This window comes from Chlamydotis macqueenii, chromosome 18, assembly GCF_036417535.1.
Source record: "Chlamydotis macqueenii isolate bChlMac1 chromosome 18, bChlMac1.mat, whole genome shotgun sequence".
Classification (NCBI taxonomy): Eukaryota; Metazoa; Chordata; class Aves; order Otidiformes; family Otididae; genus Chlamydotis; species Chlamydotis macqueenii.
This window is the reverse complement of record NC_141573.1, coordinates 13,609,665-13,634,330: the sequence shown is the minus strand read 5'-3', so window position 1 is coordinate 13,634,330 and position 24,666 is coordinate 13,609,665. Positions and strand designations below refer to the sequence as shown.

The window sequence follows — 24,666 nt, the reverse complement described above, 5'->3', positions numbered from 1 at the left end:
CATTCACCAGGAAGTTCACACTGAAATATTACAGGAACATGATCCTTAAAAACCTTAGATATTCTGCCAATGTAATTCTTGGAAAAGTTTAATACAAAAAAAAAACCAAAGTCTGGTCATGGTAAACGTACACATTCTAAAATACCTCAGAAGTGCAAAGTAATTGATAATCGTGGTAAGAGTGGAAGTTGCTAGCACAGCCCTGGCTTAAACTCTTATACCAGGCAGAAAGAAATACCTTCACTTACACATTCTCTGTCTTCCCACACCATTACAAAGTTAAAAGATTTAGCATTACTGTATTCAGTGTAGCTGCTTTGCTCAGCCTTCTATTTAATGTGGTCACGGGCAGATATTTTACTATACCCAGGTGTGTGGTAGGAGAGATTATCAGCCCTACGTGCTTGTCACTGATGCCACATATTTAGCAGATCAGTCCATCTTCAATTTGCTTTATATGAAAATCAACTGCATTTGAAAGAACACAAAAGATAGCATCTCCTCACAGTCAGTTTCCTACTTGATCTGCAGAAGAACCTTCATGCATTGAATTGCTTCAATAAAAGCAACACAAACTTCTGCAGAGTCCACCCCACAGCTTATGATTTTTGTTTACCTTTACCTTATATATTTACACAACATGAACCACAATTGAATCCACTTGCAGTGCTTATAATCACAGTGATTTCACTGGAACAGTGCTAGTTCAGAATCATGTAATTGCTCTGCTTTGTGCTTAGACCAGGGCATTGTACAAACAGGATGGAATTACCTGCTGCTCTTTTAATTCACTCCTCCTTGGCCTCACTTCATTTCTTTTCCCCCAGGTAATTTATTGTGCCCTGTATTATTGTGCTGTGTTTTCACCTTTTCCCTCAGCTTCTAATCCTTTTGCCTTTTTACAAAAGGCGAAGATCTCTTTCCATTGCCCTTCTTTAGCCCATGAGTTGCAATCCCGCATTAAAACCAGAACTAAAACCTTTATTCCTTCCAGCATCTCTCCCTACCCTTACCCTCTCTACCGCCCAATTTACCATCTGCACATCCCACATTTTACCACAGAGAACCACCAGAGACACAGACTTAGCGAGGAGCTTGGCCCAGTACCAGTTCACTCCTTTGCCTGGCAGAGCCACGGCCCGGGCAGCGCCTCGTGGTCCATCCACCGCTACAGCTAACTCTGGAGAGCCCGGAAGGACAGTGGTATTGAAACTGAGCCAGAAAAAATACATGCAGGAGAAATTTTTTAGAGTAAATAAGTACTGCGTGTGGAAAGGTTAGCTCCTTTCCCGCGCGAAGTGTTTAAACATCAAAGTTTTGCCATACACGGAAATACAAAGTCGAACACCACGAGGCACATTCATTTATCCGCACGAATAAGGGAAACAGCCCCACAAGGCCCCTGCCTGCCGCCCCACACCCCATCCGTGGAACTGCGCGCGCCCTTCCGACCCCTACCGGCCCAAGAGCAACCGGACCCGGCGGGCCGTGCGGCGCGGGGGAGCGGGAGGGGCAGCGGCGGGGGAGGAGTCGCCGCCACCTCCTGAGCAGAGGAACGTCCGGCCGCGCCACGCCCACAAGATGGCGGCCGCCGGGCGTACCTCGCCGTGAGCGAGTACCGGCCGCGGCCCGGCCTGCCGCGGGGTTCCCGGGGGGCGGGAGAGCTGCGCGGGGTGCCGCACAGGCGGGGGTGTTCGGTCGCTGGGCTCCGGGGCATCGCGTCGCTGCTGGCCTCGGGATGGAGCTGGGGCGGCTGGAGTACCTGCAGGCCCTCGTCACCGAGTTCCAGGTGACAGACAGCCCAGGTAACCCCCGGGCACCGCTGCTCGCTAATACTTCTTTTCGTGTTGAGCATTTTTTCTCACATACATGACGCTTCTCCGTTGCAGAGGCCAAGGAGCAGGTGCTGGCAAACCTGGCTAACTTTGCCTATGATCCCAAAAACTACGAGTACTTCCGGCAGCTTCAGGTCCTGGATCTGTTCCTCGATACGCTCACTGAAGACAACGAGACTCTCGTGGAGTTTGCGGTTGGTAAGGACTGCACCTGAACAGGCTGCCCAGGGAAGTGGAGTCACCATCCCTGGAGGCATTCAAAAACATGTAGATGTGGCACTTCAGGACATGGTTTAGTGGAGATGGTGGTGTCAGGTTGATGGTTGAACTTGATGATCTTAGAAGTCTTTTCCAATCTTAAAGATTCTGTGATTCTATGAACACTCTCAGAAGGTGCTGACAGGCACCGGGCCTGACGCTTTAGTTTGGTGGTTAATCTCCCCCATGAGAGGCAGATACCAGTTGTGCTGCAAGAACAGAGCCACACTGTGCTGATAAGGCCTCTGGAATGGGGTGAGAGGTAGGAGGCAAGCATCTCCCCTTCATCCTTATAGAACTGTGTGCTTAAAAAAAGATGCTTTCTGGAAAGGACTGGTTTTTTAAAAGACTGTAAGTAAATACTAAATGAATAACTTTAACAAAATCTCTCCTATAGAGAAGCAGTCATTAATACATAAATTGTTGCCCTGTATAATGTACAGGCCCAACGTTATCATTCTACTATTGACAACCAGTCTTCTAGAATCCTTATTTGAAATTTTTTAATAAGTCCTCTGAGGAACTGCCTTACAGTGATTCGTCATGGTCTGAACATAAGATAAGGGGTCAGATCCTAACTATGAGTGATTCCATGAGATGATAATAAATATATTTTATTTTTAAGATTTGTGGCTGAGCTACACCAGGATATGGCTGCATCTTAAAGTTTTTCAAGTTCAAACATTCTGTACTTCTTGGCTAGTACTGTTTGCTCAGCTCTCTGTTTTTCTAAAACACCTGGAATAAACTGCTGGCTTGTAGCCCCTGTAAGGGTTAAGTGATACTGGAATTCTTTATTCTGTGGAAGAGATTATGTCCAGCAGTACAATGCAGTTTAATGACATACAGGAGGAGGAATGTTCTGGTGGAAAATCTCTGGAAAGAATTAAGAAAACATTGCCCAGGAAGCCGTTAAGAATTTTCCATCCAAATCTCATAGAAAATCTGAATGCTTCTGTATTAGAAGAAAAAACGATGAGCAGTGAATTTGAATCTTAGTATGAAAAAGATGAGGGTGTGGAGAGAAGTTTGTCTTGCATGTATCTGACATTTTCTGTTTCAGGTGGTCTTTGTAACCTGTGCCTGGATAAAACTAACAAAGACTACATCTTGGAGGCAAATGGGGTAGAGCCCATAATCAGCTGCCTGTCTAGCTCCAACGAGGAGACGGTCATGTCAGCCGTCACAACGCTGATGTACCTGACAACGCCACAGTCACGCCAGCAGACCACGGCTCTCCCAGTGGTGGAGTGCATGCTTCGCTTCTCTCTCTCCACCAGCAGAAGGCTAAGCAATCTGGCAGCCGTCTTCCTGGAGGATTACTGCACACCACTGCAAGTAGAAGAGGCCAGGAACCTAAGCAAACACACAGCAGTGGGGATTCCTCTCCCCAGGGACTGAAGCTGTCAGAACAGCACAGAGCTGTTGAGGGGGAGACCTCCCTCTGTTTTCCCAGGCCTCCACTTTCTGCTCAGCAGGTCAAGAATGTGTTGAGAGCAACATTAGAAAGGGAAATCGGTCATACCAGCACTGTATTTTAGTTAATAAAGAGGATCATACAGCATTACCATGTCACTCAGGCCAAGCACACAGCTAAAACTGCCAGCAAATATTTAAAATAAAACAGGTCGTGGCTGTTGGAGAGCAGGTTGCCAAGTGCAGTCCAGCACCTAGCTTGCACAAATAACGCTTCCCAGCAATTGGCGGGGGGGGTTCTGCTTGGGTTATTGGGCAGCTTATATCCCTTCCCGTTCCTGGTTGGTTTTGCTGCAGCTCTCCGCTTCAGTGTCAACTCAAATGACTTTGAAATGTCACCTAACTTTATTCTCCTGCAGAAGAAAGAAGGCGTTTCCCTGTCCTGGCAGTTTGCAATCTTACTGTATCCCTGTGGTACTAAATATGCCTATCATCATGGCGTTGGCACCTGGCTAGGAAATCACTACACAGGGCAGATCATAGCTGTCCTATAAATCAGGAAGTGGAAAGTTGTTTTTCTTTCATTACCACTGGTGAGAAAGGTGATGGTTTTTAAAAAGGGCTCATGGCACTCTGGCTCATGAGAACAGCTGTCTTGTAAAACCTTATCTTAATAAGATATTAACTTAAATACTTTGTAAACAGTTTTGTATAAGCTCATGAATATTTCTCTACAGCACTTGCAGCCCAGCCTTTGCCCACTCTTATTCACCCACATGGGCCAGAAATTGAAGCCAGCTTGGTCTCCTTTCTTTATCAGCCAATGATGCAAAAGGCAACCCAAAAGTCAGGGTGGCTAAATACATAAAATTTAAAAGGAGTTTGGCTGTTGAGCACAGTGCTCCCTGACAGACACCCATGCTATGTCTGCTCAACTTTCAGAGCTTTACTTCTTCCTGTCTGTCCCCAGACAGGCCAAAACAAAGGGGAGTGAGGTTAAAAGCACATGCACAGAAGAAAAAAAACCATCAAACAACCCACCACTGCTTGTAGTTGATAGTTTCTCTTCACCAAGAGCAAACATCTGAAACAACTCTACAGAGGTTAACTAACTGAATGCAGAGCAATCTTCCAGAATCCTGGAGAGGAGTCAGCTCTACAGCATGTCTAACAAGGGCAGCTCATTTCTTATTATAACTGACCTCTGCAGGGCCCCTGCCCGGGTGACAGTGCTTACTGTCTCCTGGGAATGGGTTTCCCTGCCAGCAGATGAGCTGGTTGTTCCCTGGCACTGGGAAGAGCACAGCACCCCCTTTTTGCATTACTGCCTGCGCTTGCTTTCCAAGATGGGCTTCCGATCATCCATCCAGGACAGCAGCTGCCTGCACAGTGCCTGCAGCTGGACGGGCCTGTTGTGGCAGCAGGTAAACAGGATGTGCTCCCAGGTCGGGTTCAGCTCTGCATCTGAGGAGGGAAGGGAGGAAAGCTGGAGTCAGCTGGGGGGTTTTCCTCCCCAACTAACAGCAAGTGATGCAAATACTTTTCAAACCTGTAATGGTATCTTTGTCATCAAACAGCAAGTCAGCAGATAGGACGGTCTTATCTCGGGTTAGAATGATCTGGTCCACAAACTCGGGTTCCAGATGTTTTTCTATCTACTTATACTGCAGAGGCAAGTAATGAGGAGAAAATTCTGCCGTACTTTCACTTTGCACATTGCTCAAGTCAGATCAACCCTAGTACAGCAATTTATTCCCTCATAAACCTACATCTGTGTCTGGGAATCCCACCACAGAGACTGGCTATGGCCCAGGACACTGATTTAACCTGTACTTGTAACAGGTCTTCAGTCAGCACTGTGCGGTACTTAATGGTCGAGTTTGCGAGTGGCACTGGCTGCTTGCTCACAGCACGAGGATTGTGCCCATCTAAGTCATTCCAGTGACTGAGTCCCCCACTCCATGCTTGTGCCAGTGTCAAACAGGACTAATTCAAGCACTATAACCTCCTCTTAAATCAGCACTGGCCTCTTTTGGGATAGCTGGATATCTCACGCTCTGGATTTAGAATAAGGCTTTGTGAGTTGAGGAGCCTCCAGTGTGGAATCCCCTGGGAATACCCTATCCCTGTGGGCCATGCTGAAAGCCAAGCTTGCCTTACCTGGCTGTGCTGCAACAGTTCCTTTGCTATCACCTGCTGACACAGGCAGCTGGCGCCCAAGCGTCACAAGCCAGCTCCAAGAGCATAGGGCTCACATGCCCCGCAGTAAGGCTGGCATCACGTGGCACTGCAGGATTCCCTGTCCTATGCTATTACTGTGTCTGAGCAGCTGCCCCTCAGACAGGGATTGCAGGGAAGCCTGGCAGCCTGCGCCAGCTACTGTCTTTATAAATGAATGCAAAAATGCAAAAGCAGCTTTAAACCAGTAAAATAAATTCTCTCCCACCTTTTCCATGATACATCGCTCTTATTTCTGGAGAGGACTTGTGCAAATAAAGACTTCAGCGCTGAAAAGAAACAGCCTTCATTAGCAGTCAGGGGAAAGTACATAAGATAATGAAAATGGGCTGTAGAGTGCAAAGTGTTCTTACTCCTGCACATGGATCATCTCCCTGCATAGCTTCAAGGGCTCCTGGAGTTGGATCCAACCCTAGAAAGCCAGGTGACTCACAGACATTGGCTACCTTAGCCTGTAGGAGACTGGAGGATGGTGAGCAATGCCTGTGCTTTTATTCGAGCTCTGTGCACAACAGTTGTCCAGTTACCCTCTGTGTCACAGCCATCAAAGGGCCAGCGCTTCAGAGTGAGGTGATGCTTCACACCAAAAGTGGATTATAAAGTTTCTCACCTTTAGGGTTCTGGGAAAAGCCTAGCTCAGGCACACAAGAATGAGAAGTTACTCCCTGGTGCCTTGGTTGGAGTGAGAAGGCAGAGCTGGTCCTGACCTGGCTTTGCTTCTACAGACTGTAGAAGCTACTCATGGAGTAGCACCACACATGCAACACCGATCTACAGCTGGACTTGCTGATGTCTGATTGAGGTAGAGCTCACACCTCACCCCTCCCCAGCAGGTCCCTCTCTACTTGTCCCTCTTGTGAAAATCAAAGGAACAAGTTCGAGGCTTCTGCTCCTCTGTCATGTTTGACTGAAATTTGTTTATGGCTCAGGAATTTATGAGAGATAAGTGAGTAGACACATCTAGTAGCCCTCTTTTCCTTCAGAACAAAAAGGGCAATGTGGTGACCATGCTTATTACAATCCTCAGCAAAGGGGCCTGGTCAGCACGCTCAGACAAGTGGGGTTAATTCTTTTAGACCAGAACAGCTCAGCAAGAGGTAAGGAAGACGATGGGAGAGCCAGGAAAGCTATGTTTCTTCACTGTTCTATATGGTTTTCAAATCACACACTAAAGTAACAGTTGTTAAAGGAGCAGATCTTAACTTCAGCATGGACAGCTGCTCCTCCATGGTAAACTTGTCGGTGCAAAGTGTGAAACTGCAGCAGGAAATTCAGAGGTGGATCCCTGCGCTGCCCCAAGAACCTTCGGCTTTGTGAACGGACCTGTGCACCCTGCAAGCCCCAGCTGGGCTGGGTTTGGTGGTGATACCGGTAGGTCCCACCTACCGCTCCCCTCACCTGACTCAGAGCACACAACCTGAGCAGTGCAATTAAGGGCAATCACAGCTTTATCCCTTTTCTCTCTGCACCTGCCCTCAGTGGTAAATCCACATTCCATACCTGCATGTGGGATGCCACATGAATCAGACAAGTGACTAATGACAAACAGGTGTGAAAGGAGGCTCTTTCTAAAGTTACAATCATTTTAAAGTGAGTGTAAGTAGGAAAGAAACAAGGATACTGGAGGAAAAATGTTTTCCCAGGCTAAAGGGGCCAAAAATGGTGCAAGAAGTTAAAAGGAATTTAATATGATACAGTACAGCATTATCTTTAGTCTCCTAAAAGGAAAAGTAGTATTTTCAGGGCAATTCCTAAGCCCTAGGTAGAACTGTCCTTTCAGTCCTTTTTTTTTTTTTTTTTTTAATTTATTTACTGAGAAGACATTCTTGCACCTATTATTATTAGGAAGTTCACTGGTTTGAATCCTACTCCACGTAGTTAATTTTTAAAATTGCTATCTGGTGGCTGTTCAGTGGCCTGTGTTAAATCAGAGCATTTCAGTGCAGGTCACAGCAGATGGCTCCTCTTAGCACACAACCCATCATGACAAAGCACCCACAGCAGCATCCCAGCAGCATTAAGGACTGAGTCCATTTCCAGGCCTAAGTTTCATTCTCAAACAGAGAGGTTAAGCTTCCAATATCTCTTTTACCCTAAGACATATGAATCTTACCTTCCCTGGTATACTTCAGAGTACCAGTGAACTTCAGAGGTGCCAAGCTAGCATTTTTCCACAAGTGTTCAAGTCTTACGTTCCCATGCCACCAAACAATTTGGAAAACTTACTTCTTTATAAGGGTTCTTCAAAGGCAGGCTGGCCTTTGCTTAGAAATCGTACAAGATTGCTTTATAGTCCAGCTGATGGTCTCCTTGCCCTATATCACCAGTGGAACACAAACATAAAAACATTTCAATTAAGCAGCAATGAGGAGTCAGCATTAAACAAGTCTCCCAGATCACAGTGCTCACTCAGCTATCATAATTTACAAATACTCATAAATCAACAGCCAGAAATTTGGAAGCACTGCTTGATTTCACATGCAAATCAGAAGAGGTTAAGGAGTCTAGGTGCGTGGCAATCAGATCTGCCCAGATCTCTGTTTCCATGCAAAGCCTCGCTGATCCCAGCAACAATTCCCTGGAGCTCTTCCCAAGGAGACTGAATTACAGAATCAGGCCTGGTGCCTGAGAGCTCTTTTATCCAACAGGAAGACACGAGAAACTGACAAGTTTCCACCACATAACAAAGTCCGGCTTTGCTGGAAAAAAAAAATTGATTTGATAACTCTCAGAACCAAAAGCCATTTCTGGGGGGGGGAAGAAGTTACTAGAGAAAAAAAAGGAAAACAATTTTCTTTCCTCATTCTCCTCCCATCATTGCTGAATGTTTCCTTTTAACTTCTGTTAGCAAGATAACAACTTAGGTTCAAAACTGGAGGAATTGCATCTATGCCTAAGCTTTCCCATTTGCAATACTGCTAGAGATGTTGAATCCTTTTTTGAAACTGTCTGGGGCCAGGTAACACATCCTAAGTGCTTGGACGGTAGATCCCTATCAACAAAATTGCTACACACACTGGAGACTACATAGTCAAGTACAGTAAAGAAAGTCTCGAGAAAAATACTTTCTAAATAAAATGGATTTACAATGTGAAATTGATGATCAACTTACAATCAGAAAAGAAAGAAAAAACAAAGTAATGGTTCAAGTTTCAAGAGGCAGCTGATGATACTGACAAAGTATTACCACCACTTAGTAAGAAGGCAATACTTCCCACACCACGATAGCATCTCAACACACTAGCTGTTCCTGGACAGACTGTGGACGCCTGCCACAAGGAGGTCAGCGTCAGGCTGATTCTCCTCCTCTCAATGGCTGACAAACTGCAGATTCAGTTTCTCTGCATGGACAAGGTAGCACCACAGACCCTTGCGCACTGCCGGCACAGGACAGACAAGCTGCTCTCGGTGTCTGGGCTGCTGGTTCCTGACGAAGCTTTTCCTGCAGCTCAGGGCAAGGAGAGACCTTCTCCCGCAGGGATTCTCCTGCATCCCAGACACCCTGTAGCAGAACTAACAAGGTCTCAATTTCTAACCAGCCATGGTATTTACATAAAATCCAAAGGAGCTTCAAATTCTTAAAACGTTCTTCTGCCAAACATACCTAAAATAGACCAGAGATCCAGAGGTTACTAAAAGAGACAGACACACAACATGACTACATAAACCTGATTTCCTTAGGAAGCCAGGCTAATAAGGAACAGTAAGCTAAGAGCTTCTGCCACTGCTGATCTGCATGGGATTCAAACCAGTTATCTGGTTATTGCATTGACATACCTAAGTTCTGGGAAGGAACAGGATAAGCATGAACGAAATTAGGGAATGGGAATGCCAGGAATAGAACAGAACCCAACTTCCAGGATAGATCAGATTGTAGACCTTCCAAATAAGAACAAATAAAAAGCCATGACCCCTTAAATTACCCACATTTTTTTTCGTCCCAGTATCTTAAATAGGATTCACTTAAGGAATACTCACTTAAGCAATAAATTGTGTTCATTTATACAAAATAAGAAACAAAAAATTACTACTCCCTATATTTACAAGTTACTAGCTCCAGGAAGTTTCAAGCATCAATAGCCATCAATTAGAGCTCAATCAATTTAGAGCCTGTGGAAACACTGCCTGGACCCAGCATTCTTGTCCATCACAGGGGTGTAGGAGCCTGTACCTCGCTATGGAACAGGAGGGAAATGAATGTGAGTTGTCATTTCTTAGCAGTAAAAAAAAACCTACAGGCTCAGTACAGGATCTTAAAATTAGCCATGAACTTCTCAGGGAAAGTGTACAGCACAGCCTGGATCAGCATCCTTTCCGTTTTCTTACAGAGTCACTGACTGTCCTGTAGTAACCAGAGGAAAGCGTGAAGTCGGGATTTACAGTATTTTTAATTTTGCCTTACAAATGTCTCTGATATTCATTCAGTCATTAGCAAACATTAAAAATAGCAACAATTTGCACAGACGTAGGGTCTACCACCAGCTTTCTACAGACGGTTCCAGATCACTTACCTACCGTGCACTTTCCTTGTCAGAGCATGCAGAAGGAATGATACAGATATGGGATTTTATTACCTGTACAAAACCATATGTAATATTTATATTTCTTGTCCTGCTACAGAGCTACATTAACACTTGCAGAGTGCTCAGCGAGCTTTAGGTAAGTTATCATCACTGCTGCATAGCAAGAGCAGTTCACGAGTAGGTAAAGAACAAGATGAAGTCAGTTCAGTGAGTAGTTTCATCTAGTTGTTTTAATGATAAAATCACTCATTCCCAATTCCTGCACACACATCTCTCTGTAAAGGGCTGGCAATCCTCCTGGGAGGAGTCACTAATTATTACTATACAAATTAAGGCTGCTAGCTTTGTAGCACTCCCTTAAAAAGGAACAACTCTCCCCTTTGCTTTGTATATGCATGGTGGGTAGGAAGAGGAGATTTGCTTTGTTTGTAGCAGCGTACAAGGTGAGAGAGGGAGGGAGAGCTCTAAACAAGGAGCAACCTCCCTGTTTTCCAGCCACACTGCAGCACTCACTGAAAAGCCGCCTCCAAAAGCGGCCCCCACCATCGAGCTTGGCCCCAAGCTCCAGTACTGCTCCCACAGCATCACACTGTCATCCATATCTGCCAGCACCCACAACAGGAGCACTCACAGGATCTCAGATACAAGCAAGAGGGGTAGACCTTCATGGTGCGAATGTGCATGAGCAGTGTAGTCTAGGAAGGCACTCCTTGGTGGAATCTGCTTGCCCAACACCCACGTGGGAACACAGGTGGGGTGTATCAGTAACTGGGCTTAAGGGTGGAAAAAAGAGCAAGCAAGAGCCTCTTCATGCTTCTTGGCACCTTTGCACTGAATGGTGGGCTGTAGGTGCCATGCTCCAACCATGGCGAAGAGAAGGGTTGAGGGAAAGGCAGCTTCACTTGTCCGAAGCCTCAGCAACCATAAACGGGTATTAACAAGTTCCCCTGGTTGTGAGGCTTGCAAAGCAAATTTAATTTGATTATTTTCCTCCTCCTAGGCCCAGAAAACAGGCAGGCATGACTTACACACAGCAGTAGCCATACTGCACTTCATATCAGCTGTAAGGAACACCATCCCCAGATGTAGGAGAGGAAGAGCATGTTAGAGCAAATCCAGTTTTATAGGTTAAGCACCTAAGGCTAGGCCTTCTCCAAAACTGATTTGGAAAGCCAGGGTATTTTTAGGCACTGGTTCTTCCGGAAAGATGGTGGAAAAGCCACACTCTGTCCAGTAGACACACCAGTTCTGCACAAATGTGCAGCTTTGGCTTATTACGCAGCAAATCCCCTCCAGGACAGCAGAGAACTTCATGGTTTGGTCTCCCTTCCACCCCCTCCCTTGTTAGGGTCAAATTGTTTTTTTGGTGAGGAGAATAAACTTTAATTTCCTCTATTTTCTTGAGAGAAAAATTATTTTGGATAAAACAGATTATATATATCAAGCCATATTCCATGCTTCTCTGGTCTAGAAGATAAAAAACAAAGAGGTAAGTCAGACACGTTCTTCAGGGGAGGATGGCACATGATGGTGACCTCAAGTCAGGTATAAGAACTCTCCCTCCTCTACTGCATTCCACCTCTGTTAGAGTAGGACAGGTTGCATGAGACAAGGACAACTGAGAACAAAGCAAAACCAAATTCATGAAATAAAACCCACACAAGAAACACTGCTTCAAAATTTCTATATTATTTACTTTTTTTTAAGCAACAGTCCAGCTTTGTGAAATTACAACACACACTTTAAAGGATGAGATTTTCACCTCATGGTCAAGCACCAGCATGATCATGCACAGCATTGAGTCAGTTGTAAAAAAAACCAAAAAACAACAAAAAAAACCACAAAAAAAACCAAACAAACAAACAAAAAAAAAAAAAAACCCTGGAGTTTTTGTTTGTTTGTTTTTGGTTTTTTTTTTTTAATTTATTTATATGATCCACTCCACCTTTACTGAATAAAATCTGAATAAATCCCCTCCTAGAATTAGGCCAGACTGCTCTGGTCATCTGCCCTCTATTTGGCACATACCCTGCTTCAAAGTAGTCCAGTATCAAGATCAGTATCTTTTTTTTTAAAGGCAGCATGGTGTACACTAACCACTTATGATTTATATGGCACAGCAGGGCTCAAGGCATTTACCACATGCAGCCTTTTAGATCTCCAAATCCCACATGTGGAGGAAGGGACTGCTCTTGCTGATTGGCTGGCCTGTTTAACTAAGGGGTTGGAAAAAAAAAAATCTCAGTACAAAAACCGTCTAAGCACACTTAGAACCAATCTGTTCTCCTTCGAATTATATTACTATACTTCATAAAGTTTTCCCTCAAGTCTATCACTAGAAAACACTCATGTCACTTCCAGTAGATTTGGGGGAAATACAGGACAGAAGTGGAAAAAAACCTTGATCTCAAAAAAAAGATGGAGTACATAAAGTGCTTCTTTTTAATGAAAGAAATTCAAGATGTACAGTCAGGCTCAAGTTGTGCAGTTCACAGGCATGGGGGAAAGAAACAGACACGAGTTCAAAACAGTCAGGAAGGGAAAGGTTTAACCGAGGACTAGGCTGGACTTGCCACCGGGTGGATTTCTCCTGGATGGTGCTGGTGCTACTGGGCTAGGAACAGGTGCAGCAGGCAGGGATTTTTCTTCACTCTGACCTGGGGCAGCTTCTACATCAGCCTCAGTGTTTTCTAGAAGAAAAGAAGCTTTTAAAGTGTTTGATGTGGATGATGAAAGTCAGATGGTTTCACTTGCTCAGACAGAAGATCAGCTCCTGTAAGTTTTTTCCAGGCTTACAGACACAGAGTGCTGCTGTAACCTTCTGGCAGGACAGACCTCAGCCCTCTGAAGTGTTTTTCATATGAACTGCAATGCCTTACAGTCCAGTTTCAGGCATTCCAGAGTTACATTCACTCAGCTACTATTAGATGAATCCAGCATTGTTTTGTGGGGTTTTTGTTTTGTTTTTGTTTGTTTGGGTTTTTTGTTTGGGTTTTGTTTGTTTGTTTGGGTTTTTTGTTTGTTTTTTTTTTGTTTTTTTTTTTAATGACAAGCAGCTTAAGTCTTAAGTCTTGTACATATTAGTCAGCATACGACTATGACAATCGTAACTCAAGTCTGAGCAGGTGCTGGAAACCAAGTCACAGAAGCACCAATACTCGTAAGCAAGAGCTCAAACTACATTCCCAATTTTGTAACTAGAGGGAAAAGGATCTGACACACACTTCTGAGGCTTCACACAGAACAGACTAAGGAATAACCATGCATGGGTAGGCTCCAATAATACATTCCCTGGAAAGTACAGGATAGTTTCATCTATTTTAAACACTTCTGAACAACCACAAGTGAAGACAGGACACAGAAGGAATTCTTCACAGGAAGCACTTTAGATACTGTAGTAAATAACTAATGTATCTGCTTAATTGACAATTAATTCACAAGCACAGCACCTCACCTTTTTATAGATTAACACAACCAGTTCTGAGGCAAAGGCCCAAAGAGCACCAAGCAGCTCCTCGATACTTGGTGGGGTGACGGGTGTGGAGCTTCACTGCCAGCTCTGTGAAGATGTACTTCGTCTGTTTTTTTAGCAGACCTCTTAGTTTCATCTAATGATCACTAGTTCTTGCTTTGGAGGATTCAGGGAATAGCTGCACATTCACCTTAACCTGCACCTTCATGATTTAATAAATCTCTATTGTGTTCCCCTACCCCAGCCTTTTCTTCAACTGAAGAGGTACAGCCATTTTAGTCTCCCCTCATAAGGCAGCTGCTGCACCTCCTTACCTTTCCCATCACCTTCCTCTGCCCCTTGTTTACCTCCACTACAATCTTCTGGCCTTTACATTTCAAGGACTGCATATACAGAATTCAAGATGTGGGCATATGATTGTTTACAGAGGCAAAACAAGGTTTTGTTTCCCATTCTCTCTCTGATGACAGTCAACATCTTGCTGGCACCTCCAAACATTTCAGAGAACTTTCAGCAATAATACTCAACATAGATGCCAGGAGTTAACTGCTGCACAGAGCTGAACACAAGACTGGCATGTTCTGGTTTTTTTTTTCCCTAGATGCGTTACTTTATACTTACTTACATAAAGATTATTCTGCCACCTTTTTACCTACCTATCCCGTTTAAGTTGAGTCCTTCTGACAGTTGGATTTTCTCAACATCAGCACATTTGGCTACTTGAAAGAGCTAACATCACCAACAGAATTGGAGACTTCACTGTTCGTTATCTTTTCCAGGTCACAGATGAAGGCACTGAATAAAACCAGTCCCAGCATCACTTTCCACAGCTTGTTTTTCCAATCTGAAGAGCAATCACTAAGCTCTACCCTTTTACCTCCTATTCTTTAGCTAGCTTCCTATCCATAGAAGCAGCTTTCCCTCAGTCCTGTGGCAACTCAGTTCATTTCTTTTTTAAATAACCTTTGATGCAGAATTTTAGCAGGAACACTGAAAACCCACTCGTGCATCCACTGAACCCCCTGTATCTATGTTTATGATAATCCCAAAGAGCTCCAGCAGCTTAGTTTAGTCTCCATGCAATCAGAAATAGGCTACAATATAGATTCTCTGCTCTATTCATTAACCCACAGGCACATCTGAACAGAACAGTTAATGAGAAGTTTGGAGCTTGACGCTTCTGTAGCTCATGCGTACCACTGCCTGCTTACTCAGCAAGCTGAGAACAACTGTGGCCATCTCTACTGTTCATAGAGCGATGAATGCTCCATTGTCTGTGCCTTCAGCAGACAGCCTGACTACTGGGCAGTACTTATGATGATGATCTGTTCACCAAATGCCAGACTCCACCTTCCTGTGTATCATGTAAAGCCAGTAATTGGTGACAGTCAATCAAGTGCTGTCTAGTTCTCCTTAGCTAGTCACATTAATTAAGTACACAGTGCTAACTGAATCAGAAAAGAAACAAGAATTACTATCACAGGAGACTTTGGGGAAGTTTCTACAGCATTTAGAGGCTCACGTAGACAGCTGATAGACACATTCGTACTTTCTGCATTATCAAGGTATAGATAAGTTTGCTAAACTAATAACTAAAGCAGAAAATGCAACAAGATCAGATCAAACGTTGACAGTTCTTCCCTTACCAGAAAGGATATAATTTCTGAAACAGTTTTCTACTGAATATACTGCAAACCATTGGAAACTGATGCGCAGAAAGGAACTACAACTTCCAAACAGGAAGCAAGAACACTGCTACAACAGGAACAAGTTTTCTTCCCCTAGACAGCTGTGATTAATACATGTACCCAACCTGACACCTACTTATGGTTTTATAATCAGTTACATAGAGAAAATAATTTCCAAATTCAGAAGAACAAACATTTTTTAACAAAGGAAACCTATTAAGAATCTAGTTGTGCTGTGAACTCACAAGCAGACAGCTTTTATTTGGAGGTGTATTCACTCAGCCCATTTCAAACCCTGGAGACAGCTCTACAATATCGAGTACAAAATTACATGTGCGACAGGTGGGATGTTCACCAGCTATGTGTGCCATCTCACACAGCACGAATATCAAGTGGTGGAGCGACACAGCTAGCTCAACGAGACTCTGTGCTCCATTAAGCTACAATACCCAAAGCTATCAACCCTAGAAATTAATTCAACAATTCAGTAAAATTCTCAGATATCTGCCACAGATGCCATGTCCAGGAAGCATTAACTTTGTACTCCTTCTGAAGTACCATCAGTGGAACTTTAACATTCAAACCTTTGCCTGTCATTTTTGTTTCATCTTGACGATCTTAAAAAATGTATTTGTAGTCATGACCACAACAGTAAACAGCCCCAGTTACTTTTCAGTAACACTTTGGGTTTTTTTTTAAATCACCTCCCAGCATACATTTACTTGGTACTTCATAAGAACTTCCTTCACTGTCACCTACCAGAAACAAACCAAAAGCCAACACCTGTGAAAATGAGAACATATTCCAAGAGTCAGGAATATAATTTTGTACTCAAAGATTCAGTCAGCTATTGCTAACCCAGACAGCTGTACTTCTGCTTCCTCCCACCCCATCTCTCCTTGTCTCAACAGTGCTTGCAGGCTCTCACCTGACCCCAGGGTGAGCTGGTTTAAACAAGTACCAGGAGCAGCAGCACAGCCTTAGATCAGTTTACCACATCCTTCTACTTGAGGCATAAACTCTAAATGCCTACAGTGCTAATTAAGATCAGACAGGCATGGGAAAGACATACTAAAGCAGCCTGTACAGTTTGATTAGAAGCAGCCTGCTAAAGAAGCGAGACTTATTTTGGAAACAGGTACCACTTGGAGGTAGTTAAAAATATTCTGGAAGAACGCCCATCCTCCCAGCAGAAGTCTTTTCAGGACATGGAACCGCTAACAGCTTTAGTGATCTCCCACAACTTGTAGGTGTTGAAAGTAGCACTTGGGAAGTACCCAGTCAACATACACATTCCTCTCATCAGAAGTAAGCTATTCTTAAGGTGAATCTGACAAAGGAGAGATTTCCAGCCGCAGAGCTAGAAAAAACACTTCAAAGTTAACATGCAAGCTGCGAGGGGAAATGCCTCTGTTTACATGAAATTTGCAGTATGCATATGAACTTCCGTGGCAGAAATCAGCATTTAAAAAGCAACAGGAACTTAAAAGCCAGTTAATGCAGTTTCAGATGCAGTAGCTGGTTTGATTATTTTTGTGAATGTAGTGTTTGATGTATGAGAAGACAGTAGGAAAGAAGTAAATTGCTAAACTAAAATCCATTGACTGTACTATTTAATTATAAGCTACTGTAACAGCAGTATAGTCTTTCAATCACTGAATCCTTTGCAAGATAGCATCCACCTTACCTTCTAGTATCTAAAAAAATCTTGACATCAGCTGCTGCTGGCAACATAAATGAACAGGACTGTTCTCATGTTTAACCTGATGACTAACAGGCATTCCACCATTTCATCCCATACTTTCACTGAAGTAGTCAGGTCACTGTCTTGATTTGATGGCTTTGAGGAACAACCCCAAGCTGCCTCTTCTCCTAATACAGGGTCATTTATCTATCCTATATTCTCTTCTATTTCAAAAGTACCTAACTGCAAAAGGCTTTTACTAGAAGAGTCCAAAGGAGTTACTCACCAGAAGTTTCACCACCACCATCTCCTCCCTAGAAGAGAGAAAAACACATTATGTCTCACATTTCACAATGTATTTTCCCTCACCATCATGAGGGTACTCAGTACTCCACTTTCTGACCATGGTGGTCAGACACGCGCTTTGGAGTGACAGACAATGATGAAGCACTTTTAGACCAGCAACAGGCTCTTAGGGACATATATCAGAGTGGCATGGTCAGTTCTGCACTTATTTCTGCAGATTAATATTATGGGTTTGTAAGCACCAATTCTTACAGAGTGATTAACATGATTTCACCAGCTGTTTATTCACCTAACATACTTCTAAAAGTTTAAACAGACAGACACTACTGAAGTAATCCTGACGACCCGTAACATGTGGCATACTTGTTATTCGCACACTGTGAAGGATGTGGGTGGCCAAGAACACTTCATTATATACAGCATCCTACATTAGGCAGCACTGACAGTAACCAGAACATTGTAACTGCCAAGCAGTATCAACAAGAAAATTATACTGCACACAGTTAGCCCTGTGTCCCCTCCTTTATATTAAGTGACTCTTTCCAACATCAAACATTTATCTGTTAGCAAGGCCAAGAGCATTTGTTCTATCCAGGATATTTAACTTCATTTGTGGAATACAGATCAGTTTGTTTTTTTTTTTCAATGTGTTCTGGTTTTGTTAGTGAGGCGGGGCCTAAGGTGGCAGCTTCTGTAGGAAACTGCTGGAAGTTTCCCCTTTGTTCAGTGGACTCGGCCAGGCCTGGGGCGGACCCACTGCTGGCCAAGGCCGAGCCAATTGGTAGCAGAATGTCCCGTGATAACGCCTCTGCGATAACGTATTTAAGTAGGGGAAAACAGAGAAAAAAAAAAAGGAGAGAAGATGTGAAGCAGCTGAGCGGGGGGCAGAGAGGGGGAGGCGCGAGCCTCATGGGCCTTGCAGGCCTCACCCTCTGGCCTCCCGCCGGGCAGCCGACTGGGCCCAACTCGGCCCGGCCTGGCTGCAAGAAGTGGAGAGGAGATGAGAAGTGAATGAGATGTAAAAAGGATCCTGAGAGGCGTCTGCCAGCCTGTTGTGAGGAACGGCTGCAGACGCCAAGGTCAGTTCAGAAGGAGGGGGAGGAGTAATATGGCTCCTGGCCAAGATTCCTCTGCAACTCGTGGTGAAGACCATGGTGGAGCGGGTTGTCCCCCTGCAGCCCATGGATGTCCACGGAGGGGCAGAGATTCACCTGCAGCCCGTGGAGGACCCCACGCCGGAGCAGGTGGAGGCCTGAAGGAGGCTGTGGCCCGTGGAGGGCCCGCTGGGACAGCTGTTCTAGAGGGACTGCACCCCGTGGAAGAGATGACCCATGCCGGGGCAGTTTCACGGAGGACTGTGGCCCGTGGGAGGGACCCCACGCTGGAGCAGAGGAGGAATGCGAGGAGTTCTTCCCCCGACCATGATACAGCGGCGTAAAACAACGCGTGATGAACTGATCGCGACCCCCATTCCCTTTTCCCCCCTGTGCCGCTCGGGAGGGGAAGGTAGTAGAGATAATGTTAAGCCCGGGAAGAGGGAGGGGTGGGTGTCTTGTTCCCTGTCTCATTCTCCTGCTAATTTTAGAAATAAATGAATAGTTTTCCCCAAGTCGAGTCTGTTTTGCCCGTGATGGTAACTTTAAGGATTTCCCCCTGTCCTTATCTCAAACCTTGAGCCGGTTTTCTTATATCATCTCCCCCTGTTCTCTCGGAGGGTGGGGGGAGCGAGAGAGAGACTGCGTAGTCTGGTCCTGATCGGGGCTGAACTACGACACAATGTTACTGATAACATTTCCTTCACTACGTAATCAGCTAAACATTCTTTTCATACTGAATCTGTTCACAGACTGCAACTTGACACAAAGATAAAGAAAGTCTTTCAGCAGCAGCCAAGGCTCCTCAATGGCATAAGGTTTTATCAACTTTCATAGATGTAACACTGTTAAGTTACATAGAGAAACTCCAGTCATCAGAATATAAATGCACAGGAACTCTTGCAAATATATGGCCTTAAGTCTCAGACTGGGCTACAAGACATTGAATCCAGTTTCTGTTGTCTGCAGCTGTAACTACTGCATAAAATTAAAGTATTCCACATTGGGAGAATCTGTTTGCAAAGCCGAGAACCACAGTATTTAATGCAATTAAATAGAAAATAGAATTAGACTAAACAGTTTATTTTTGTTTTCTGTGGTAGCAGGTATAAATTTAATCTCTCTTATATTTGCTAAAATGGAACAAGACATTTTCTGCAACAAAGAACAACTTCATGGCTCAAAGTGCCTATTAATAACAACAACAGGCTAAAGTGATGATCAATGTCAATTATCAAAATAAAACTTGCTGTTTTATAACCCATGAAGCAAAAAGGTATCTGCCACAACATTTGAGATCAACAATTTACCTACCCAGTTCTTTTCAGAAAACCTAAAGCTGGAGAGCTTTAAAGAACAAGGTTGCTTTTTTCCCTCTGGAATTTGTTTATGAGAGTGCAGTCTACCCTATGTTCGTGTTTTTCTAACTTCAGAGGAATTATTACTCTTCATCCTATTTTTCCGTTAAATGTAATCATACACCAGGCAAAATCCATGTTAACAGTACAAAACATGCTCCATATTTCGATCAAGTACACAATTTACACAGAAAGAGACACACCTGATAGTATTTTTAAAGAGAGTAACAGAAATAAAACAAGCATTCCTGCTACTGAGTACTTGTTGGGATGTGAAATCAAGTCCTTTATCAGCCAACAGAGCCACACAAGGTTTGTGTAGGTAGCGCTTTGTAAAATGTTAAGACACACAATTATACACAAGGCAGAAGCTAGATTTTAGACCACTTTATTGCTGTCTCATCACTAAGAAGAGTTAAGAGCTTAAAAAATGGTCCTTTTAAAAAAATCCAGTCCTTCATCAACATACTGTAAGATGACCACATGGAAATGAAAACCTTCAGGAAAATAACAGATTCAAATCCTACAATGCTTCCAACTATGTGAACAGCGGTGATAAAGTAATCACACAATTGTCCTATTATCAGCCTCTCAGTAGTTAGTGTACTGACCTTGGGATCTACAAAGTCTCCACAGTTTGCATCAGTTGAGTTTCTTCTTTGTGGTCCAGATAATTCACAGTCTTCTCCGATTTCACCAGGTTTAGTCCCTACAAGCAGAGATTGACTCTAATCAGGTTGCAAGATAAACTTACTGGGAAAGGAGATCATAAATAGTCAGGATTTTGGGGAGGTCTGGGTGTCTGGGGGTTTTCTGTTGTGTTTTTTTTTGTTTTGTTTTATTAAATTTTTACCATTCTAAGACATCCTCATCCTTCAGATTATGTCTCACAAATTACTACCTTACAACAACATTTCATGCAGCTGAGGGTGTCATTTAAAAAACGGAAATGGAAACTGGGGTGCCAAGGCCACCCATACTGGAAGTGCTCTGCAGAAATGAAAGCTTAATCCCAGCTGTGAGTACAACACAAAGCTGAACTTTCACTAATCAATCAAGACCAATCAGTGCTGCTCCAAATACTAAGACAAAGTTTGCCTTACTCGGACTTTATTAACTTGGAGAAATTATATTCAAAATACAATTCTCTGAGCTACCTGCTTGCAACATCTATGTCAAAGACTTGCATAAAAAAAACCAAAAAAACAAACCAAAAATAAACCTCTGGAAGCAATTCAAAATGAGAAATAAAAAACCCTATGCAAGCAGACATCATTTATAGCCCTAAACTATAAAGTAGGAAGCAAATTTTGGTTTCCACACTGAGCCACCAGCAACTGCAGGCTGATACAAAAAATGAATTCATGGACATCAACAGAGCTGAAAACAAAGCACTATGTTCTTACCTGATGACTTAGCCCAGGAAGGTGGGTTTTCTTCAGGAGTTCCAAAGATGCTGGATGCCATTTTGTTCCTTCGCACAGGTTGTTCTTTTGGTTCGTCAAAACCGAAGGAAAAGTTGGACCCACCACCAGGAGGACGCAGCACTCTGAAGAGAGAGAGTCAGCTTTTCAACCTTGCCTGTACCATTACTAAGATGCACTTCAACATATAAAACAAGACCAATAAGCCAAGAGATCATTGTTGGCTCTTTCAATGGGCAGTCACACAGGCTAAATTCTGTCCAAACAGAAACTATGCATGATGACTGTATTAGGCATTGGCTTTTAACAAATGACATTGACTACTACATCTTCCGTGCATAATTTGAACTAAAAAGGTCAGCTGCCTGCCAGCACTCAATCTAGACACTGTATCTCCACTACTTTTCTTTTTAGCAACACTTACAAAAATAAAATACTCCTGTACTGTACTTGTGCCCTTGACTCAGCATCAACAAGAGCTGCTGCAGCCAGTCTTCAGTCTGAGCCAACTGAAAAATTAAATAAAAATAAATAAAGTACATGGGCATGTCAAATTCCATATTTTTTAAGAGAACTTTATGAAGGCTAACATTAATCTTCAAGTTGGCAGCACCCCAAAGACTAAAGTTTGGCACATAAGCCAAGGTACCGGTTGCATCACTAACAGCTAGGTGCTGCACCCTTTATCTAGATTTGTTTCATCAGAAAAACCCTCAAGTCTGCAGCATGCTACTGGACTAGACTTTAACTGTGCAATTAAACAGTTTTAAGTTAGACTATTATTAGGAGAGACACATATACAAAGCTCCAGATATATAACCTAAATCTAACAATCTTCTATTAGACAGACACAAAAGACGACTGCTCAGTACTTCATGAGCTATATTGTGGTCTGCTTTCCCACTTGCAGAAATCAACCAAAATTAACAACAGCAGCAAAATACATCTTTAAATGTAAATTCCTTCACATCTTATTTTCTTAAGCATGAGATCTTTTCAAGGATGATGTGTTAGCTAGAGAAGCCAGACAACAGCCAGGAGAATAAAAATGCATAAGGCCACATAAAGAACTGTCACAACCTCCAGAGAGATGCAAGAACACCAACATGGCTTTCAAGACATCCAGTGCTCTCAAATGAAGACCAGAACAAGCTGGGGATGGTGCACACTTCCTCTTCTTTACAAACAGTTTAATAAATTAGAGTTAGAACTTCTCAACAGAAAACAGTACACAGCTTGTTAATGCACTAAACCTAGGAATTCAACACAAATAACATGTCTGATTTTGTCATCACCATCAGTAGAAGCATTGAGATCTTCTGAGACTTTATGCCTATTACATTCCAGTTGCAACACAAAAACACTTCTCCAGCCTACAAAACTCAAACAACACAATGGCAAGAAAAATTCACAAAGGTGTTTGACATGGATATTTAGTGTCACTTAACTAGCAAACTACTTTTCCTTACAAAATTATTTTCCAAAGTTCTAATTACTAATGCTTGGCTGCTGATGGGAGCATCCCAGGAGATTGTATAGTAGGTTTCAAGAATCCAAAAACACTTTTATGACTTGCTTTATCTCTTTTATGAATGAAGAGATACAGTATAAAGGTCTTGAATCGCTCCCTTATCTTTTTTTTTTCCTCCAGAGAAAATGTCCACATGTAGAAGGTTTACTTTCTTAGTTACATCTGTTGCACATACTAATTTGAAAAACAGTCTGTTCAAAGGAGGGCTTGCTCCCAGATGCTAGATCACCTTTATTTCACCAGAGCAGTGAAACCAGTACTCTCTTAACAGCACAACAGTTTCCACTGACAGTCTTAATGAAATTAACAGAAAAGACTATTAAAGGGGAAAAAAAAAAGCCATCACTTGAACTGTTAAGGAGCAAAAATCCCTCTTGCCAACCTCAGCTAAAGGTTGACAGATTTTATTAGAAGCCTCTCACAGTCTTGAGATGTTGTAACATGCTTCATCAAAGCTACATTTAACACTTGAAGAAGTGGACCACTCTTAAAATTGCACCTGATACCCAGTGATGCAGAATGAAAATTCACCCACAGCTCCATCCGGGAAGCACTCTTGGGGTTTGTTTATTTTTTTTTTTTCGCTTTGTTTTTTCAAATGCACCCTGAAAAGCAAACGGGAATCTTCTGCTTTGTCGAGCCAAAACCTTACAGGAAAAAAAGACACAATGGCTTGGAAAAAACGACATAATCCTCCCCAAGCCAGCTGCTACTCCTGCAGAAACGTGAACGCCCGAGAAAGTGCCGTGCATCTCTTCCCGACTCAACTGCCAAGTTTTCTTTGTTTCGAGACAGGCTACGGCACCCCCCACCCCCAGCCCCCCGGGGAGCCCGGCCGAGGCCCCGCCGCAGGGTGGGAGCCGGGGGAAGGGGCATTCCCCGCCCCGAGCATGCTCCCCGCGAACCGACGGCCGAAACAGCGGGAGCTCCAAGAGAACGGTCGCCTCCGGGCAGGGCAAGATGCCGGCCGGCCAAGAGCAGCGGCGAGCGTAGACCGCGACACCAGTCGGCCCGCGAGTGCAGAGGTCGGGGAGAGCAGACAATGGAGCCGGCTCAGCCCCACCCAGAACGCCGCAGCCTCCACTAGGGCCACCGGCGGCCCGAGCAGCCGCGGCATAGCACAACGTTGTCTATGTACATAAATATGTGCAATACGTACATAGTACAAAGCCCGCCCCCCAACCCCCTGACGATGTGGCTGCGCGGCCGCACAGCGAGGCAGGGAGTCGCCTCCCTTCTTTGTTAGGAAGAGGCAGGGCCGCGCAGGCACACCCCAGCAGCCCGGGGTGGGTCTCGCCAGCTCCCCCCCCCCCCCCCGCCCCCTTCCCCGGGCAGCTGCGGCAGGGCACGGCCACGGCCCACCCCCGCCCCTTCATCCCCTCCCCAGCAGCGCAGCTGACCCACCGAGCCCACAGACACTCCGCCTCTCCCGGCTGGGTGCGGTCGCCGCCCCCCCCCCGGGCCGACCTGGCCGGCAAACGGCGAGGAGGAACCACTCACGCCGAGCCTCCACCCGGCCGGCGCCCGCCGGTCCCCACCCCCCCATTCCAGAGCCGCTCCGGGCAGTCCCCCTCCTGTTCGGCCGGGCCTCCCAGGCCCCTGAGGAGAGGGGGAGGGACGGCCCCGCCGCGAACGCCCATGGCCCCACCGCCCCAATAGCGCCCGAGCCCCCACCGGACCTGGAGCTATTCCTGCCACTGGGGTCCATGCCTGAAAAGGTGGTGGTGGTGGTCATGGCGGTAGGAACGGAGGAGAAGGACGAAGGAGAAAGGGCTCCGTCAAGAGGCCAGCAGGCAGCGACGGTCCTGAGCACGAAGCACCCACCCCGCCCAGCCCTCC

The 24,666-nt window shown here is 44.5% G+C and overlaps 3 protein-coding genes across 5 annotated transcripts in view; 1 reads left to right on the top strand and 2 right to left on the bottom strand.

Annotated features, from left to right (window-relative positions):
* Positions 1 to 24,666, bottom strand: part of JPT1 (Jupiter microtubule associated homolog 1) — a 29,998-nt gene extending 5,332 nt beyond the window's left edge. The window contains exons 1-5 of one of the 3 annotated variants that reach the window (XM_086762416.1): positions 24,507 to 24,666; positions 21,279 to 21,421; positions 20,484 to 20,581; positions 17,401 to 17,428; positions 12,699 to 12,975 (exon numbers count right to left, since the gene is read on the bottom strand). In XM_086762416.1, coding sequence (XP_086618542.1) covers positions 12,818 to 12,975; positions 17,401 to 17,428; positions 20,484 to 20,581; positions 21,279 to 21,421; positions 24,507 to 24,562 — 483 coding nt within the window. In that variant the 5' untranslated portion in view covers positions 24,563 to 24,666 and the 3' untranslated portion in view covers positions 12,699 to 12,817. Of the gene's footprint in view, positions 1 to 12,698; positions 12,976 to 17,400; positions 17,429 to 20,483; positions 20,582 to 21,278; positions 21,422 to 24,506 lie in introns of those variants that run through there. The other 2 variants (XM_086762417.1, XM_086762418.1) reach the window with 2 other exon arrangements.
* ARMC7 (armadillo repeat containing 7) lies at positions 1,590 to 3,617 on the top strand. Its single transcript, XM_010124558.2, has 3 exons — positions 1,590 to 1,805; positions 1,890 to 2,033; positions 3,157 to 3,617. Exons 1-3 carry the CDS (start codon positions 1,739 to 1,741, stop codon positions 3,492 to 3,494), a joined length of 549 nt encoding a protein of 182 aa, XP_010122860.1. The 5' UTR covers positions 1,590 to 1,738; the 3' UTR covers positions 3,495 to 3,617.
* NT5C (5', 3'-nucleotidase, cytosolic) lies at positions 3,809 to 6,648 on the bottom strand. Its single transcript, XM_086762623.1, has 6 exons — positions 6,593 to 6,648; positions 6,058 to 6,230; positions 5,956 to 6,016; positions 5,670 to 5,718; positions 5,059 to 5,164; positions 3,809 to 4,973 (listed from the first exon to the last, which is right to left on the bottom strand). Exons 1-6 carry the CDS (start codon positions 6,646 to 6,648, stop codon positions 4,831 to 4,833), a joined length of 588 nt encoding a protein of 195 aa, XP_086618749.1. The 3' UTR covers positions 3,809 to 4,830.